Source organism: Staurois parvus, unplaced genomic scaffold, assembly GCF_062004578.1.
Source record: "Staurois parvus isolate SC_StPar_1 unplaced genomic scaffold, SC_StPar_1.0 ptg001194l, whole genome shotgun sequence".
Lineage (NCBI taxonomy): Eukaryota > Metazoa > Chordata > Amphibia > Anura > Ranidae > Staurois > Staurois parvus.
Genome location: NW_028318990.1, coordinates 450,781 through 469,250, shown reverse-complemented (window position 1 = coordinate 469,250; position 18,470 = coordinate 450,781). Strand labels below are relative to the sequence as shown.

Below are 18,470 nucleotides of genomic sequence, written 5' to 3'. Positions count from 1 at the left end.
ACTCACTGACTCCAAAACGGCCTCAACACCCCCCCTCTCACCCTGAGCCTCTCCCCGCACCCTTCATTAACATAAATATGCTCCATCCAACACCCTGCTGGGAGATTCCCACACTCTCCTCTTCATCTCACCAGGGAGGAGCTCACCTAGTCATAATGTTGCACCGATCCTCATACCCCCCACATACCACCAGGACACGTCATACCCCCTACATACTGCCCAGACACCACTCCTTATATACCTCATATACCCCCCTTCATATACCCCACATACCACCCGGACACCTCCTAACCCCTACATACTGCTCCTCATACCCCCCACATACGGCCTCAACACCACTCCTCATAGATCTCACATACCTTCCTGACACCACTCCTCATACCTCCCACATACTGCCCCAACACTGATCCTCATACACCCAATATACTGCGCCCAGTCACTGCTCCTCATAGACCCCACACACCGCCCAGAGACCACTTCTCATAGACCCCACATACCGCCCCCAGTCACCGCTTGTCATAGACCCCACATATCACCCAACACCACTCCTCATTGTCCCCCGTATACCGCCTCCAGTCATTGCTCCTCATAAACTCCACATACCGCCTGGACACTGCTCCTCACAGACCCCACATACACCAGTCACCACTCCTCATAGACCCCACATACTGCTCCTAATAGACCCCAGATACTGCCTGGACACCACTTCTCATACACTCCACATACTGTCCAGACACCACTCCTCATAGACCTGACATACTTCCCCCATTCACTGCTCCTCCTAAATTCCACATACTGCCCGGACACTGCTCCTCAGAAACCCCAAACGCCGCCCTGAGATGGCTCCTCATAACTATGCCAATCCAAGAAAATGTATTCAGCCAATGTGGTGCTGTGGAAGCTGCGCGCAACATCACTTCCTCCCAACTCCCCAGGCTCCACACAGCTAACATTGGCAAGGAAATAAGAGAAAGCATCCCTGCACAGGCTGCATTTACAGCCTTTATTTATTTTTTTTTGGGGGGGTTGAAAGTATCTGGTCTTGCGTAGGCACAAAATAGTCTACTACCGGCCCTGTGTGGGACATTTACACAGAAGGATATTGATGGCTCCTGGCGGGTGATGTGTTGCTTTAGGGACTCTTTGTGGTGTGCCAGAAAGTGCCTCATCCACCAGAGGAAGACGATGTCCATTGAGGACTGTTGCAGACTGTTCCACAGTCTGCTTAGAGACTATAAACTTATGGGCTTTAAGGAGGAATAGAATGTCTGAAGATTTCTCTTTCCCCACTCTCCCCTGTGTGTCTTTGTCATTTCAATAAAGGCCTGTGAACTCTTTTCACCTCTGTTATCGCTCTTTCCTATCCCCCATCGCACCCTTTGATTGTTGAATTGTGAAATGTTGCATGGTTTATTTTAGTTTTGGTGCCATGTATGATGTGCAGGACAGGGGTCTAAACTCAGGCACTGCACACCTGACATTGCGCCATTAGATATTTTGGTGGTACCTTAGTGACCATACAATGCTTTTAGGGTAATGTGGCGATGTGATGGTTCAGGGACTTTTGTTCTGCACAACACATTAGGCACCATACTGCAGAGTGCATGCATTTATTGTGTGATTGAAACTGCATTGTAACATGGTGTATTGATGAGCTGATTCGAAGTACAGAGATTGATTATATTGTATTTTATATGCTGTATTTTTAATAAAATAAAGTATATTTTTCAACAAAAAAAAGTGTCATTAATAACAATGAAAATGTTGCAGGGGTTTCATGAATTTTGTACCATACATGTGTTTGGATGAAGCTACACTTACTATGTAGAAGATTTTGGATGCTGCAGCAAAGTATATGAATTTAATCTGAAAGTTAGTCTGAAAATAAAATTTTCTACAAACATCTGGTGTTTCCTGAGAACGTCTGATTATTTTAGCACTGAGAGTCACATTTATCTTATTAGTGATGATTTATATAGCACTATCATCTCCCGTTCTGCCTTACATGCTGATACAAAGGGAGGTAAGCAACACACACATAAGACACATAAAATATACAATTGCATAGGAAAATAAATACAGCAACAACAAGGTACAATCAGAAGGGAGAACCTGTCTGTACATACGTGCAATCATTCTGTAAAAAGGCTTTATAGAGGCTTTCAAATAATGAAAAACATAAACCACAAATTCTTACCAAAGCCGGAATCTTAACCATAGCACTTGATGGGAACAACTATATTTAGAAACTGGAGCTTACTGCTAACATCTGTTTTACAGTATACGTTTCAATTAAATGGCAATTATGTTTGCATGTGAAATATTTGTTAGTAGGAATTGTTAAAATAAAATTAGCCAAATACGTAGTGTGGTCCCAAAGATGTTTTTGTAGTAGAGTGCATTTTATGTACAGTCAAGAGGAAATCTTTTGTAAACAGGGAACTCAACAGGTAAAAACAGCTGCTTCTTTTTCACTGCCCAGTCACAGGAAAGAGGCTGAAAGGTAACTGGGCTATGTAACTTTACTGCAGTGGCAGAGCTGTGTAAATCTCTGGGCTGGTTGGACAGTAATGCCCATCCTTTGCAGGTAAAACAGCTTCCACATATATATGTACAGTATTTCAACTGTGTGAGCAGCAGGGCTGGGACAAGGGGGGAGGGGCACTTGCCCTGGGCACAATCTTTTGGAGTTCTCCCCCCCACCTGAGTGTCTTGCACAAATGCCAGGCTCCCTGCTGCCATGGCCACACTGATTGGCTTCACTGTGCGATAGAATGTGTACCGCTATTGAACTCATATGTTACATATCTTTCAGTGTGCTGTGTACATCACTCTTACCCCACCTCACTTGCTACTCTACCTGGAAGGGGCACCGTTAAGCATCTTTACCCTGGGGACTGGATTACTTTGTCCCACGACTGGGGGGCAGCACAGTTTCTAAGCGTCCTCCTAGCAGCGCTTGGGTCATTGATTCGAATCCCAACCAAAACACTAATTGCATGGAGTTTGCATGTTTTCCCTGTGTCTGCGTGGGTTTCCTCCAGGTGAACCAGTTTCCTCCCATGCTCCAAAAACATGCTGGTAGGTTAAATGGCCCCTGTCTAAATTGATTTTAGAATGTGTATGTATGAATGTGAGTTAGGGACCTTAGATTGTAAGCTCCTTGAGGGCGCTGATGTGAATGTACAATATATATATATATATATAGCACTGCAAAAAATGACAGTGCTACATACACTATATTGCCAAATGTATTTGGACGCCTGCCTTTACACTCACATGAACATTATAGCATCCCAGTCTTAGTCCATAGGGTTCAATATTGAGTTGGCCCACCCATTGTGGCTATAACAGCTTCAACTCTTCTGGGAAGGCTGTCCACAAGGTTAGGAGTGTGCCTATGGGAATGTTTGACCATTCTTCCAGAAGCACATTTGTGAGGTCAGGCACTGATGTCGGATAAGAAGGCCTGGCTTGCAGTCTCTGCTCTAATTCATCCCAAAGGTGTTATATTGCGTTGAGGTCAGGACTCTGTGATGTTGAGGTCAGGCCTTTCAAGTTCCTCCACCCCAAATTCACTCATCCATGTCTTTATGGACCTTGCTCGGTGCACTGGTGTGCAGTCATGTTGGAATAGGAAGGGGCCAACCCCAAACTGTTCCCACAAAGTTGGGAGCATGAAATTGACCAAAATTTCTTGGTATGCTGATGCCTGAAGATAGCTCTTGAAATTTCCACTTGCCCTCTCGCATTGGACAAGTGGAAATAAGGTGGGGTCGAGTAGCACCAGAACTAGGGGTGTGTGGGAGGGGCGGTGGCGGGGTCAGTGAAAAGCAGAGATCTCCTGCATGGCTTTCTATCAAGCAGCTGAAAGCCGCTGGAGGGAGTGGAGAAGAAGCGGCTTCCAGCTGCTTCACTGAAAGCCATACAGGAGATCAGTCCTTGTAACTGCCCCCACCACTGCACCGTTCATCTGCGAATGTTCCATTTCCTTCTGGGTCCCCCCCAGCTGTGTGCTTCTCAGTGGCCAGCCCCTCCCCCCATCTTCCGCACCAATAGGAGAAGAGGGGAGAGAGGCTGGATCTGCTCTGCCTTCCCCTGTGCCCGCCCAAAAACAAGTCCAAGCAGCTTCAGAGGATGTGTGGGTTGGAAATTGAACAAAGAGCAGCCGATAGCTCTGATGCATTTGACTGAGCATGTGGGTCTTACCTCCCTCCCTTCCAACCGACCCACCCCTCCCTCCCTTCCACCCTTTTCTCCCTCCCTCCCTTCCACCCCTCCCTCCCTTTCTCCATTCCTTCCTTCCTTCCTTCATTCTATTTCCCTTCTTCCTTTCCTTCATTCTGCATGAAATATTTAACAGTGCCATTTCATGAGATAATTTACAAATGCGTGTTTAGGGGCGGAATTAAGAGCTGGGCAGGGTAAGGGCTGGGTGGGGCAACTGGTGGTGAGGAGCTCAGGAAATTTTGAGCCCTGCATTAAGAGTTTGTTTCACTGGAACTAAGGGGCCAAGCCCAACACCTGAAAAACAACCCCACACCATAATCCCCCCTCCACCAAACTTCACACTTGGCACAATGCAGTCAGGCAGGTACCATTCTCCTGGCAACCAAAAAACTCAGACACCTCCATCGGATTGCCAGACAGAGAAGAGTGATTCGTCACTCCAGATAACATGTCTCCACTGCTCTAGAGTCCAGTGGTTGCGTGCATTACACCACTACATCCGACTATTTGCATTGCACATAATCTGAAGGCTAAATGAAGTTTGGAGGTCTTTAGCAATTGACTCTGCAAACAGCTGGCGACTTCTGCGCACTATGTGCTTCAGCATGCGCTGACCCCGCTCTATCATTTTACGTGGCCTACCACTTTGTGGCTGAGTTGCTGTTGTTCCCAGTTGCTTCCACCTTGTTATAATACCACTAACAGTTGACCGTGGAATATTTAGTAGAAAGGAAATTTCATGGGTGGACTTATTGCACAAGTGGCAACCTATTAATGTGTAATGCTTTAAATCACTGAGCTTCTGAGAACGACCCATTCTTTCACAAATATTTGTATAAGCAGTCTGCATGCCTAGGTGCTTGGTTTTATACTCCTGTGACCATGGAGGTGATTGGAACATCTGAATCCGATGATTTGGAGGGTTGTCCCAATACTTTTTGCAGTATAATGTATGTATCTATAATAAATAATATTTTACTGTTTGCATGAAGATCAGAATTGTTGAAATACAGCAACACCTCCACTTTGTGTTTTTCTGACATAACTACACAAGTCAAATTTTGCAGGCTGGCAGCAGTGCAATTCTATGTAGAAATTGTCTTACCTGTTATTCATTATTCTGCTCAGCAGGGGTTCTAGCCAGCCTGGGTGGCATTCACAATGCGGATCCATAAAAACCAGAACCTCCGCTGTTGCTCTGGCTGCCCCAAGCATACGACCTCCTATAACACCAAGCCTTTTGTTGCTTCTTATGAGCTTCACTCCACCAATTCGAGAAATGTATTCACTCAGAGCAGACTTAAGGTGACCTGAACAGAATGCACAAGAATGAAAAAACTAACTAGGGTAGCATGGTAGCAATCTTACCCTATTTGTACGTAGAGATCTGTTTATATTCACATTTTTCCTTAAAGTGGTTGTAAAGGCTGAAGGTTTTTTTTTACCTTCATGCATTCCATGCATAAAGGTAAAAAACCTGCAGCAGTGCCCCCAGCCCCCTCAATACTTACCTGAGCTTCACTGCAATCCAGCGATGTGAATAACAACTTTGGCTGTCCCAGGTCTCTGCCACCTCATTGTCAATCACAGTCAGTCAGCCAATGGGGGAGGGGTAAGCTGCAGCTCCATGTGTAAATGGACACATGGAGCAGCAAGTGCCCCCATAGCAAGCTGCTTGCTGTAGGGGCACCTGACAAGAGGGAGGAGCCAGGAGAGCCTGCGGGGGACCCAAGAAGAGGAGGATCCAGGCTGCTCTGTGCAAAACCACTGCACACAGTAGGTAAGTATAGACACGTTTTGTTATTTAAAAAAAAAAATATATAAAAACCCTTAGAATCACTCTAAAGTTGCACTACATTTGAATCCAATCTCTGAGAATTACATTGCTGCAATGGCCCATTCCTAACTAAGTTTAAATGTGTCCCCTTCTAAACCCCTTCTATCTATCCTGTGAAAGGAAGACGTGTATACCTATTCTGAGATCGATTTGGACCATTCACATGATCTCCCCAGAGGTCAGCTTCAGTGAAGAGGAGAGGTAGCCGACACCAGCTGCAGAGCATAGGTGTTGATGTTGCCCATAGGCTTACTATGGGGCATCTGTTGCTAACTGTCCCTCCTCCAGACTGAAGCTGCCACTGACAGCTAATCACGTGACCGGAGTGGATCGCCCTCAGAATAGGTAAGTATTTGCATATTTCTTTCATACTGTAGATAGAATAGGGATTAGAAGGGGGGTGGGAGCAGATAAAGGTTTAGTTAGCAATAGGATGGACTTACCCTTTAAATACTTGTTAAGTTTAGGGAAATACTTACCTTATCCCTCACTATGGCAGGCTATTCCTTCTTCTCTAAGGTATGTTGGCCAGCAGCCACACACTGACCTAATCAGGTACAATACAGGATCAATAGCCCTGCATTGTACATGAGGATGGTGAGGGCCCATCCTCAATATGTAACTTTGGATAGAAGAGGAAAGCACACAAAGCCTACCGAAGCAAGGAAAAAGGTAAGTATCACAGTTTATTCCTTTACGCCTAAACCTTGGAAGCATTTAACCCTTTTTGTCTGGGGTGGCTACACTGCAAGAATGCTTTTTTTGTGTAACTCCAGGTTTGAAGTAACACTGACTCACTGGGGTTGATTTAGTAAAACTGAATAATGCAAAATCTGGTGCATCTCTGCATAAAAACCAATCAGCTTCCAACTGAACAAGCAGAAATTAGAAGCCGATTGGCTGCCTCACCGTTTCTAAATCAAGCACTTTTAATTCACAGGCCCAGAATAAGCACTTTATATGAGTGTCAGAAAAAATGTCAGAATTCTGAATCTCTCTACTTGTTCTAGGTCAGCATCTCAGAAAGCATTGAAGACAAAGCATCAGCATGACAGCCAGGGAACAAACATTCTCAAAACCCCCCCCAAAAAAAGTTACTAAAGAGTTAGGCTGGCCATACACTGTACAATTTTCTGTCCAATTTCTGCCCAATTTCCTTTAGATTTACATTCAACTATGCAATGCAAGAGCCTGCCTAATTGGATACATTTGAAAGTGTTGTTAGTTTTGACCTCCTATTATATGGTTTTTGATAAATCTAAACCAAAAATCTCAAGAAAATTGTATAATGTATGGCCAGCCTTAGAGCCTATTCAGACCTTCCTGATGTATTACCACATGCATGTGAATGTGCAGTTCTCTGCTCTGCTCCTTTGCAAAAACATGGAAAAACACATATGCGTTTTTGCCATATTTCTGGTGCTTTTTTTAACCTGTGAACAAAAGATGTGACTCAAAAACCGCACAGTGTTTTTGCTGCATTTTCCATTCATTTCAATGGTAAGGTGCATTTTTGGTGCATTTTTTTACAGCACCAAATATGCACCAAAAATGCAGACCTGCAAATGACCAGTGTAAAGGAGTCCATAGGATTTAATGGTCATGCATTTTCTTCCTCTTTTTTTAAACGCAAAAAGGAAGAAAAATGGATAAGTGAGAAAGCAGCCTAAGAGTAGAATGACATCTGCATTGTTTGAATCTGCTCTTCAACATTGTGATCTTGCTAACAATTCACAGATTTGCTTTGAAGGGAATCTGTGGTGTTAGAAATATAGAAACTGCTATTGCTTTTTTTAAAGGTTTAGGACCCATGACTCTACCTTCACTACCAGTGAGTCAGTGACCCTGCACAAGCTTCCAGGGCTGGAGTTCAAACTTTTCAGACTTTGGTGTCCGTTTATGACACAGAGAATAGCTGCAATTCAGAGGATTGCAGCTATTCTCTGGTCATTCACAGTTTATGACACTCAGGAGATCAGCAGAGAACATGTTCAGCCTTTCACTGGAGATCTGTGTTCTCCCTCCAGATTCTAAAGCCCAGAGCTGGAGAATCGGAGGGACCACAAACTAAGCAGCGATAATTTAGCTCTGCTTAGTAAACTGATCTTTTACTGTAATCTCGCGAGATTATAGTAAAATCAGCCGTTTTCCAGAGTTTGTAGACCGTTCTCCAGCGTTTGTAGACCGTTCTCCCTTCGTTCGGAGAACTGCTTCATAAAAGGCATTCACAGGAGAACTGTGTTCTCCGAGAATGCCGGAGAACTGAGCAGCAATCATTTATCACTGATTAATAAACTGACACCTTAATTGGCCAAATGCTTGCTTCATCTTAGTAATTCACTATGTAATGAAGGCCTGGGGCTTGGACCTTTAGTGCCCGATCATGCCGATGCGATTTGGGAATTGAAATCGCACCTGAAATTGCATCTAATGAATGTGAATGTCAGTGTCTTAACATTTGTGATTTGCTGCAGTAGTTTTTGCATTACTTTTTCTGCAGTTTTGTTGCTATTCCACATACATAGAATATAATGAAAATCACACTGCAAATTGCGCGAAACCGTTGAAAATCTTCACACGTAGCAATAAAGTCTTCAGAAATTGCACACAAATCGCGTAGTGTGACCGGTGACTTAGAGCCAGCAATGATAATTTCCTATAATTGTCCTTAGAAGTTCATTCCAAAACTTGCAGTCTATGGAATCTATTTCCAAAAATACATATGTTTTTTATTTCCTGTGAACTCTGATGTTAAAACATATGTATGGTCAAAATGTAAAATCATATACTCATTTCTACACTGTTTTTCAATTATTCCTAGCCTCTTCCTACTATTCTGAATGATCTTGAAGTTTGAAAATGTAATTTGTAAAGATCTCCACACATTTACTTCCTTGAATTCTGTGACATGTCTTCACTGTGTCCTGTGAGCAGGCACTGCTGTGTCCCACATTTCACAGAGCATGCCTTCTGAACTACAGAAGTGCTGAGGGGAGGAGTCAGTACAAGAATCACAGCTTGTGGGCAGCAAGGTACCATGGGATATGTAGTCCTTAGAAATTGATAGTAAGTGGATAAGCTTCAAAGCATGCAAGGAATCCCAAAAGTTGTGGAAAGAGATGTCCAGCAGACAGGCAGAACTCACAACATGAAAATAGATTTTTCAAGTAAGCTTATATTGGATTGTCAAAAATAACTATTATTTGTATTTTTATTACAATGCTGATGTTATACGATTTTGTACCTAACAATGCTGATATTGTAAAATTAAAGTGTATGCCTTGACCACAGAACACCTTTAACATTGTAGATGATTAGCGTCCTTAAGATGACAAAAGGTGCGTATGCCACTGGACACCTCAGAATTTCTAACAGGCTCCACTAGTATTTTACAATTATCAGATATAACAAAACACTTCCAATGCTATATTTAACAGCCCAAAAGGGAACAAATACAAGAAGTTCATTTTTAAGGTTTGCATACACTTTAATTTGCTAGGCGGACAGCAAATCTAGTTATTATTTCCAGTAATGGTATTTATGTGCAGACTTGAGGTTTATTTTTTTATGAATGTGGAGGCTGTCACTGCCGATCTTTCCTTTTAAAAATGCAGCTTCCCTGAATATATGCTTATTCAAAGGCCTTATTGCTTTTTGATTAGGCAGATTAGGAGCTGTGACTCTGCAAGACCATTTCTGGCTCCATACCGCCACACCTGCTGTGGGGTAGGAGATTCTGAAAGTATTAAGGTCAGAGACAGCCAGGCTACTAGCATTTTTAAAAATTTGTCATCCACTGTATTTCTCTCATTAAAATGTTTTAAGGTCGTTGTAAAGGCTCAAGGTTTTTTACCTTGTGAAGGTAAAAAACCTTCTGAGTGCAGCAGCTCATCCAGCTCCCCCCCTTCCCTACTTACCTGAGCCCTTTCGCGATCCAGCAATGTGCATGGGAGCCTATGCTCTCTGGGGACTCTCAGAGAACTGTTGGCTCCCACTGCTTTCAATCACAGCCAGTGAGCTAATGAGGGGAGAGAGGGGCGGGTCGTGCTGCGGCTCTGTGTGTGAATAAACACGCAGAGGAGCAGCTTGGGAGCGAGCCTGCTTTGGTGCCTCCATAGAAAACTCCTTGCTCTGGGGCACTCATCAGGTGGGAGTGGCCAGGAGCACCAGAGGGTGTCCCGAGAAGAGGAGGATTGGGGCTGCTCTCTGCAAAACCACTGCACACAGCAGGTAAGTATATCTGTTATTTTTTTTTAAATTGCCTTTAATATCACTTTAACTCTTTCTATATCAGAGGTTACCTTGAAAACTGAGGTCATCTACCAAGATAATTTCCTTCAACATCCTTCTGGGAGAGTTGTCGAGAATACTGTGTACTGTCCTCAGCAGTGTAGACCAGGCTTCATTGTGAAAGCAGATAATGACACTGGTTGTGGGAAGATTTTCGTTGTAAATCTGCTGGTGACACCTGTGTGTAGCAAAGAAAATGGATTTCCTTAAAGTATATCTAATGTCAAAACAATTGTGAATAGAGAAGAGCAAAACCCTTGCCCTGAGGGAGCTGGGGGAACGTCAGAAGCTTTTTTTGCCATCTTTGTCCAATTGGTAGACACAACAGGAATTAAGAGAAATCCCTTCAAAATGAGGGAAACCCCTCTTAGACAGATGTCACTGAACCAGTGACCCTTTTGGAAGATTTCCCCTTTTGTGGCCGTACAGGTGACAATTAAAATTTTTGGCTTTTCCCTAAATATCCATAGATTGAACCTCCCTGGCAGGGATATAGGCAACATTAAAACAAATTACAGAGGTTCCAACCCCTGACTACTCTATTGAAAACTAATTTAAAACACTATAACTATAACACTATAAAAACTATTAATAAGATGAAGTATTGGATACTGCTAGCACTGAGCTCCAGACAAACAATATAACACAAAATAGAGGGAATCACGTTATTTTACTTTCAAATACAAAATATATTTCAAAAACAGTGACAGGATTACCTGCTTTTTTTCAGCTCTCAGGACTCTCTTTGTTGGTTTCATGTATTGGTATGGTATATAAACTGTGGGGTTTATATACTAAAGCTGGTTCACCCGGAATCTCATGCACTTCTGCATAGAAACCAATCAGCTTCCAGGTTTTATTGTCAAAGCTTAACTGCTTCCCATCCATCCGATATCAGAAGTGCTGCTACAGGGCGGCCCGGGTGTGCAAAATCACGTATACAGTGGAGATCGAAAGTTTGGGCACCCCAGCTAAAAATTTGTGTTAATGTGCATAAAGAAGCCAAGGAAAGATGGAAAAATCTCCAAAAGGCATCAAATTACATTCTTATAATATGTCAACAAAAGTTAGATTTTATTTCCATCATTTACACTTTCAAAATAACAGAAAACAAAAGAATGTTGTCTGCAAAAGTTTGGGCACCCTGCAGAATGTATAGCATGCACTGCCCCCTTTGCCAAGCTGAGACCTGCCAGTGTCATGGATTGTTCTCAATCATCGTCTGGGAAGACCAGGTGATGTCAATCTCAAAGGTTTTAAATGCCCAGACTCATCTGACCTTGCCCCAACAATCAGCACCATGGGTTCTTCTAAGCAGTTGTCTAGAAAACTGAAACTGAAAATAGTTGACGCTCACAAAGCTGGAGAAGGCTATAAGAAGATAGCAAAGCGTTTTCAGATGTCAATATCCTCTGTTCGGAATGTAATTAAGAAATGGCACTCATCAGGAACAGTGGAAGTTAAAGCAAGATCTGGAAGACCAAGAAAAATAAGAGACAGAACAGCTCGCATGATTGTGAGAAAAACAATTCAAAACCCACGTTTGAATGCACGATCCCTCCAGAAAGATCTGGCAGACACTGGAGTTGTGGTACACTATTCCACTATAAAGAGATACTTGTACAAATATGGTCTTCATGGAAGAGTCATCAGAAGAAAACCTCTTCTATGTCCTCACCACAAAAATCATCGTTTGAACTTTGCAAATGAACATATAGACAAGCCTGATGCATTTTGGAAACAAGTTCTGTGGACCGATGAGGTTAAAATTGAAGTTTTTGGCCGGAATGAGCAAAGGTACGTTTGGAGAAGAAGGGGCACAGAATTTAATGAAAAGAACCTCTGTCCAACTATTAAGCATGGGGTTGGATCAATCATGCTTTGGGGTTGTGTTGCAGCCAGTGGCACAGGGAACATCTCAAGAGTAGAAGGAAAAATGGATTCAATAAAATTTCAGCAAATTTTGGATGGTAACTTGATGCCATCTGTGAAAAAGCTGAAGTTAAAGAGAGGATGGCTTCTACAAATGGATAATGTCAGGGCTCCCAGGTATGACCAGAGGTGTGTGACTGAAGCAGGGAAACGCAGACTTCAGATATGTGATAAACAATATAATTTATTAACACTAACAATACAAACATAAACACAGTGCAATACTAAACATAATACAGTGCAAACAAACCCAACCAACCACCCACAGATAACAATACATACAAGCAAGCATCGTCAGGCAGGCCGAGTCAATATCAATTGGGCAGGTAGGTACAGGGGGAGCAAGCGGAGAATGGTCGGGGTCACAGGCCAGGTTCAGCAGGTAGCAAGCAGCGTAGTACAGAGGGTCAGGCAGAGGGATGGTCAGGGTCACAAGCCAGGGATCAGAACAGGTAGCAAGCAGCATAGTACAGAGGGTCAGGCAGAGGGATGGTCAGGGTCACAAGCCAGGGATCAGAACAGGTAGCAAAGGAACAGAAACAGGATGCAGGACAGATACAGGGCCCAGGACAAACACAACACCAAGGCAGAGTCTGCAAGTCTGGCCATCCCTTAAATACACCAGTATCATCAGTTCCAGGTGTTAGCTGGCTGAAAGGTTGAGTCTCTGATTGCTGGGAGCACCCGCTGGCCAGCCCTGGTACTGCAGATCAAAAGGCAGGTGAGTCCCACCATTGCTGGCCAATCCATTCCTGACAGTACCCCCCCCTCAAGGAGCGGCCTCAGGACGCTCCAAACAGTCCTAGCTGGGAAAAATGTTCCACCGCCCGGGTCTGGTAACTGGCGGGATATCAAAGACTGGCACACCGGGCAGGACTCCGGGCAGCGGTACACCGGGCAGAGGCACATCGGGCTGGACTCCGGGCAGAGGCACATCGGGCTGGACTCCGGGCAGAGGCACATCGGGCTGGACTCCGGGCAGAGGCACATCGGGCTGGACTCCGGGCAGAGGCACATCGGGCTGGACTCCGGGCAGAGGCACATCGGGCTGGACTCCGGGCAGAGGCACATCGGGCTGGACTCCGGGCAGAGGCACACCGGGCAGAGGCACATCGGGCAGGACTCCGGGCAGAGGCACATCGGGCAGGACTCCGGGCAGAGGCACATCGGGCAGGACTCCGTGCAGAGGCACATCGGGCTACCAGGCGAAGCGGCAGGCAGCGGGCCACCGGGCGGAGCGGCAGGCACCGGGCCCCCAGGCGGGGCGACAGGCATCGGGCCCCCAGGCGGAGCGGCGGGCGCCGGACCCCCAGGCGGAACTACAGGTCTCGGGCCCTCAGGCGGAGCGGCGGGCGCCGGACCCCCGGGTGGAGCGACAGGTCTCGGGCCCCCAGGCGGAGCGACAGGTCTCGGGCCCTCAGGCGGAGCGGCGGGCGCCGGACCCCCAGGCGGAGCGACAGGTCTCGGGCCCTCAGGCGGAGCGGCGGGTGCCGGACCCCCAGGCGGAGCGATAGGTCTCGGGCCCTCAGGCGGAGCGGCGGGCGCCGGACCCCCAGGCGGAGCGACAGGTCTCGGGCCCTCAGGCGGAGCGGCGGGCGCCGGACCCCCAGGCGGAGCGACAGGTCTCGGGCCCTCAGGCGGAGCGGCGGGCGCCGGACCCCCAGGCGGTGCGACAGGTCTCGGGCCCTCAGGCGGGGCGGCGGGCGCCGGACCCACAGGAGGAGCGGCGGGCGCTGGACCCCCAGGAGGAGCGACAGGTCTCGGGCCCCCAGGCGGAGCAGCGGGCACCGAGTCACCAGGCACGACAGTGGGCTCTGAGTCAACTGGCATGACCGCTGGCACTAGGTCAGACATTGGATCGTCTGGCTGGACAGCGGGCATCGGGTCACCAGGCATCAGGTCATTTGGCTCGACAGCGGGCACCGTGTCATCTGGCAAGGCAGTGGGCTCCGAGTCAACTGGTATGACCGCGGGCACTGGGTCAGACATTGGATCGTCTGACCGGACAGCGGGCATCGGGTCACCAGGCATCAGGTCATTTGGCTCGACCGCGGGCACCGCGTCATCTGGCAAGGCAGTGGGCTCCGAGTCAACTGGTATGACCGCGGGCACTGGGTCAGACATTGGATCGTCTGACTGGACAGCGGGCATCGGGTCACCAGGCATCAAGTCATTTGGCTTGACAGCGAGCACCGCGTCATCTGGCAAGGCAGTGGGTTCCGAGTCAACTGGCATGACCGCGGGCACTGGGGCAGACATTGAATCGTCTGGCTGGACAGCGGGCATCGGGTCACCAGGCATCAGGTCATTTGGCTCGACAGCGGGCACCGCGTCATCTGGCAAGGCAGTGGGCTCCGAGTCAACAGGCACGACAGTGGGCACCGGGTCATCAGGTACCGGATTGTCTGGCTCGACAGCAGGCATCGGGTCACCAGGTATGACAGCGGGCACTGGGTCACCAGGCATCAGGTCATTTGGCTTGCCAGCGGGCACCGCGTCATCTGGCAAGGCAGTGGGCACCGGGTCACCAGGCATTGGATCGTCTGGCTCGACAGCGGGCATCGGGTCACCAGGCATGACAGCGGGCACTGGGTCACCAGGCATCAGGTCATTTGGCTCGCCAGTGGGCACCGCGTCATCTGGCAAGGCAGTGGGCACCGAGTCACCAGGTACGACAGCGGGCTCTGAGTCAATTGGCACGACAGCGGGCACCGGATCAGGTACCGGATCATCTGGATCAACAGCGGGCATCGAGTCAACTGGCCTAATAGGATCGTCAGGCTGGATCAGTTCATCATGCTGGGTAGAGGCATCAGGCTGAATGCCGGCTTCAGGCCGAGTAGAGGCTTCAGGCCGAGTAGAGGCATCAGGCCGAGTAGAGGCTTCAGGCCGAGTAGAGGCATCAGGCCGAGTAGAGGCATCAGGCCGAGTAGAGGCATCAGGCCGAAGAGAGGCATCAGGCCGAAGAGAGGCATCAGGCCGAAGAGAGGCATCAGGCTGCATACAGGCATCAGGCTGAAGAGAGGCATCAGGCTGAAGAGAGGCATCAGGCCGAGTACAGGCATCAGGCCGAGTACAGGCATCAGGCTGAAGAGAGGCATCCGGCTGAGTAGAGGCTTCAGGCTGAGTCACGGAAGGCAGGCTCACCGGTTTGGATACTGGCAGGATGGTATTGGTTGGAAAGAATTTTCGCTTTTTTCTGGTTTTAACTACTGGAGCACTGCAAGTAAACGCAGGTCTGCAAACGAATGGAGCAGCTGGAGACAGAGAAGAACTGGAGGATGGAACAGGAGAGGGAGCAGTTGCTACACAGGGCTTTTTTACAGGGTTAAAGGCAGGATAGGTGCAGCGAGTGGGAACAGGGTACTGACATGCGGTAGATAGCCAAGTATACTGGGCTGTAACTGGAGGAGCTGTTGGGAATACAGGAGTAGAGTTAGAAGCAGGACTGGGTTTTTGTAAGCTGACTGAGGCTGGGTGCAACAAGTCTGTCCATGTCTGCAGTATGGGTTGAACAAAGCTGAGCTTACACAAAGCCTGTCTGGTCAATGACTGCACTGCATTTATACAATCTCTTAGTGTCTGTGGTGAACATGTGGAATAACGCTCCAGAAAGTAACCCACATCATCCTCTAATAACCACACCAGGGACTCTACCTGGTCTGTACTAAATGGTGGCAAAAATTCATCCCTGCATTCGGGGGTACCAGATGAAACCAACTCTGCACAAACCTCAATCAAAGGCTGCACCTCAGAGAACTCTGTGCCCTGATCTACTAGAACATGAGCGAGCCATATACATTCTAGCAGTTCATCCCGGGTATACTCCTTCAGAGTTTGATAAGCATACTCCCTGTCATCAAACACTAGCAGATATAAATACGCAACCTCATCCAGATCCATCCTTCCCATCAACAAGCCAAGATGGCTTCCCTGTGCAGCCACTTCTGGTCAGGATTGGCCTTGGTGTAATGTCAGGGCTCCCAGGTATGACCAGAGGTGTGTGACTGAAGCAGGGAAACGCAGACTTCAGATATGTGATAAACAATATAATTTATTAACACTAACAATACAAACATAAACGCAGTGCAATACTAAACATAATACAGTGCAAACAAACCCAACCAACCACCCACAGATAACAATACATACAAGCAAGCGTCGTCAGGCAGGCCGAGTCAATATCAATTGGGCAGGTAGGTACAGGGGGAGCAAGCGGAGAATGGTCGGGGTCACAGGCCAGGTTCAGCAGGTAGCAAGCAGCGTAGTACAGAGGGTCAGGCAGAGGGATGGTCAGGGTCACAAGCCAGGGATCAGAACAGGTAGCAAGCAGCGTAGTACAGAGGGTCAGGCAGAGGGATGGTCAGGGTCACAAGCCAGGGATCAGAACAGGTAGCAAAGGAACAGAAACAGGATGCAGGACAGATACAGGGCCCAGGACAAACACAACACCAAGGCAGAGTCTGCAAGTCTGGCCATCCCTTAAATACACCAGTATCATCAGTTCCAGGTGTTAGCTGGCTGAAAGGTTGAGTCTCTGATTGCTGGGAGCACCCGCTGGCCAGCCCTGGTACTGCAGATCAAAAGGCAGGTGAGTCCCACCATTGCTGGCCAGTCCATTCCTGACAGTACCCCCCCCTCAAGGAGCGGCCTCAGGACGCTCCAAACAGTCCTAGCTGGGAAAAATGTTCCACCGCCCGGGTCTGGTAACTGGCGGGATATCAAAGACTGGCACACCGGGCAGGACTCCGGGCAGCGGTACACCGGGCAGAGGCACATCGGGCTGGACTCCGGGCAGAGGCACATCGGGCTGGACTCCGGGCAGAGGCACATCGGGCTGGACTCCGGGCAGAGGCACATCGGGCTGGACTCCGGGCAGAGGCACATTGGGCTGGACTCCGGGCAGAGGCACATCGGGCTGGACTCCGGGCAGAGGCACATCGGGCTGGACTCCGGGCAGAGGCACACCGGGCAGAGGCACATCGGGCAGGACCCCGGCAGAGGCACATCGGGCAGGACTCCGGGCAGAGGCACATCGGGCAGGACTCCGGGCAGAGGCACATCGGGCAGGACCCCGTGCAGAGGCACATCGGGCTACCAGGCGAAGCGGCAGGCAGCGGGCCACCGGGCGGAGCGGCAGGCACCGGGCCCCCAGGCGGGGCGACAGGCATCGGGCCCCCAGGCGGAGCGGCGGGCGCCGGACCCCCAGGCGGAACTACAGGTCTCGGGCCCTCAGGCGGAGCGGCGGGCGCCGGACCCCCGGGTGGAGCGACAGGTCTCGGGCCCCCAGGCGGAGCGACAGGTCTCGGGCCCTCAGGCGGAGCGGCGGGCGCTGGACCCCCAGGCGGAGCGACAGGTCTCGGGCCCTCAGGCGGAGCGGCGGGTGCCGGACCCCCAGGCGGAGCGACAGGTCTCGGGCCCTCAGGCGGAGCGGCGGGCGCCGGACCCCCAGGCGGAGCGACAGGTCTCGGGCCCTCAGGCGGAGCGGCGGGCGCCGGACCCCCAGGCGGAGCGACAGGTCTCGGGCCCTCAGGCGGAGCGGCGGGCGCCGGACCCCCAGGCGGTGCGACAGGTCTCGGGCCCTCAGGCGGGGCGGCGGGCGCCGGACCCACAGGAGGAGCGGCGGGCGCTGGACCCCCAGGAGGAGCGACAGGTCTCGGGCCCCCAGGCGGAGCAGCGGGCACCGAGTCACCAGGCACGACAGTGGGCTCTGAGTCAACTGGCATGACCGCTGGCACTAGGTCAGACATTGGATCGTCTGGCTGGACAGCGGGCATCGGGTCACCAGGCATCAGGTCATTTGGCTCGACAGCGGGCACCGTGTCATCTGGCAAGGCAGTGGGCTCCGAGTCAACTGGTATGACCGCGGGCACTGGGTCAGACATTGGATCGTCTGACCGGACAGCGGGCATCGGGTCACCAGGCATCAGGTCATTTGGCTCGACCGCGGGCACCGCGTCATCTGGCAAGGCAGTGGGCTCCGAGTCAACTGGTATGACCGCGGGCACTGGGTCAGACATTGGATCGTCTGACTGGACAGCGGGCATCGGGTCACCAGGCATCAAGTCATTTGGCTTGACAGCGAGCACCGCGTCATCTGGCAAGGCAGTGGGTTCCGAGTCAACTGGCATGACCGCGGGCACTGGGGCAGACATTGAATCGTCTGGCTGGACAGCGGGCA

The 18,470-nt window shown here is 49.2% G+C and overlaps 1 protein-coding gene across 1 annotated transcript in view; it reads right to left on the bottom strand.

The window, feature by feature from the left end:
- Positions 1-18,470, bottom strand: part of GALNT15 (polypeptide N-acetylgalactosaminyltransferase 15) — a 73,364-nt gene that overhangs the window by 43,469 nt on the left and 11,425 nt on the right. Inside the window, exons 2-3 of the mRNA XM_089659999.1 lie at positions 10,369-10,535; positions 5,336-5,540 (exon numbers count right to left, since the gene is read on the bottom strand). Of these exons, the coding sequence (XP_089516125.1) occupies positions 5,336-5,540; positions 10,369-10,535 (372 nt within the window). The remainder of the gene's footprint in view (positions 1-5,335; positions 5,541-10,368; positions 10,536-18,470) is intronic.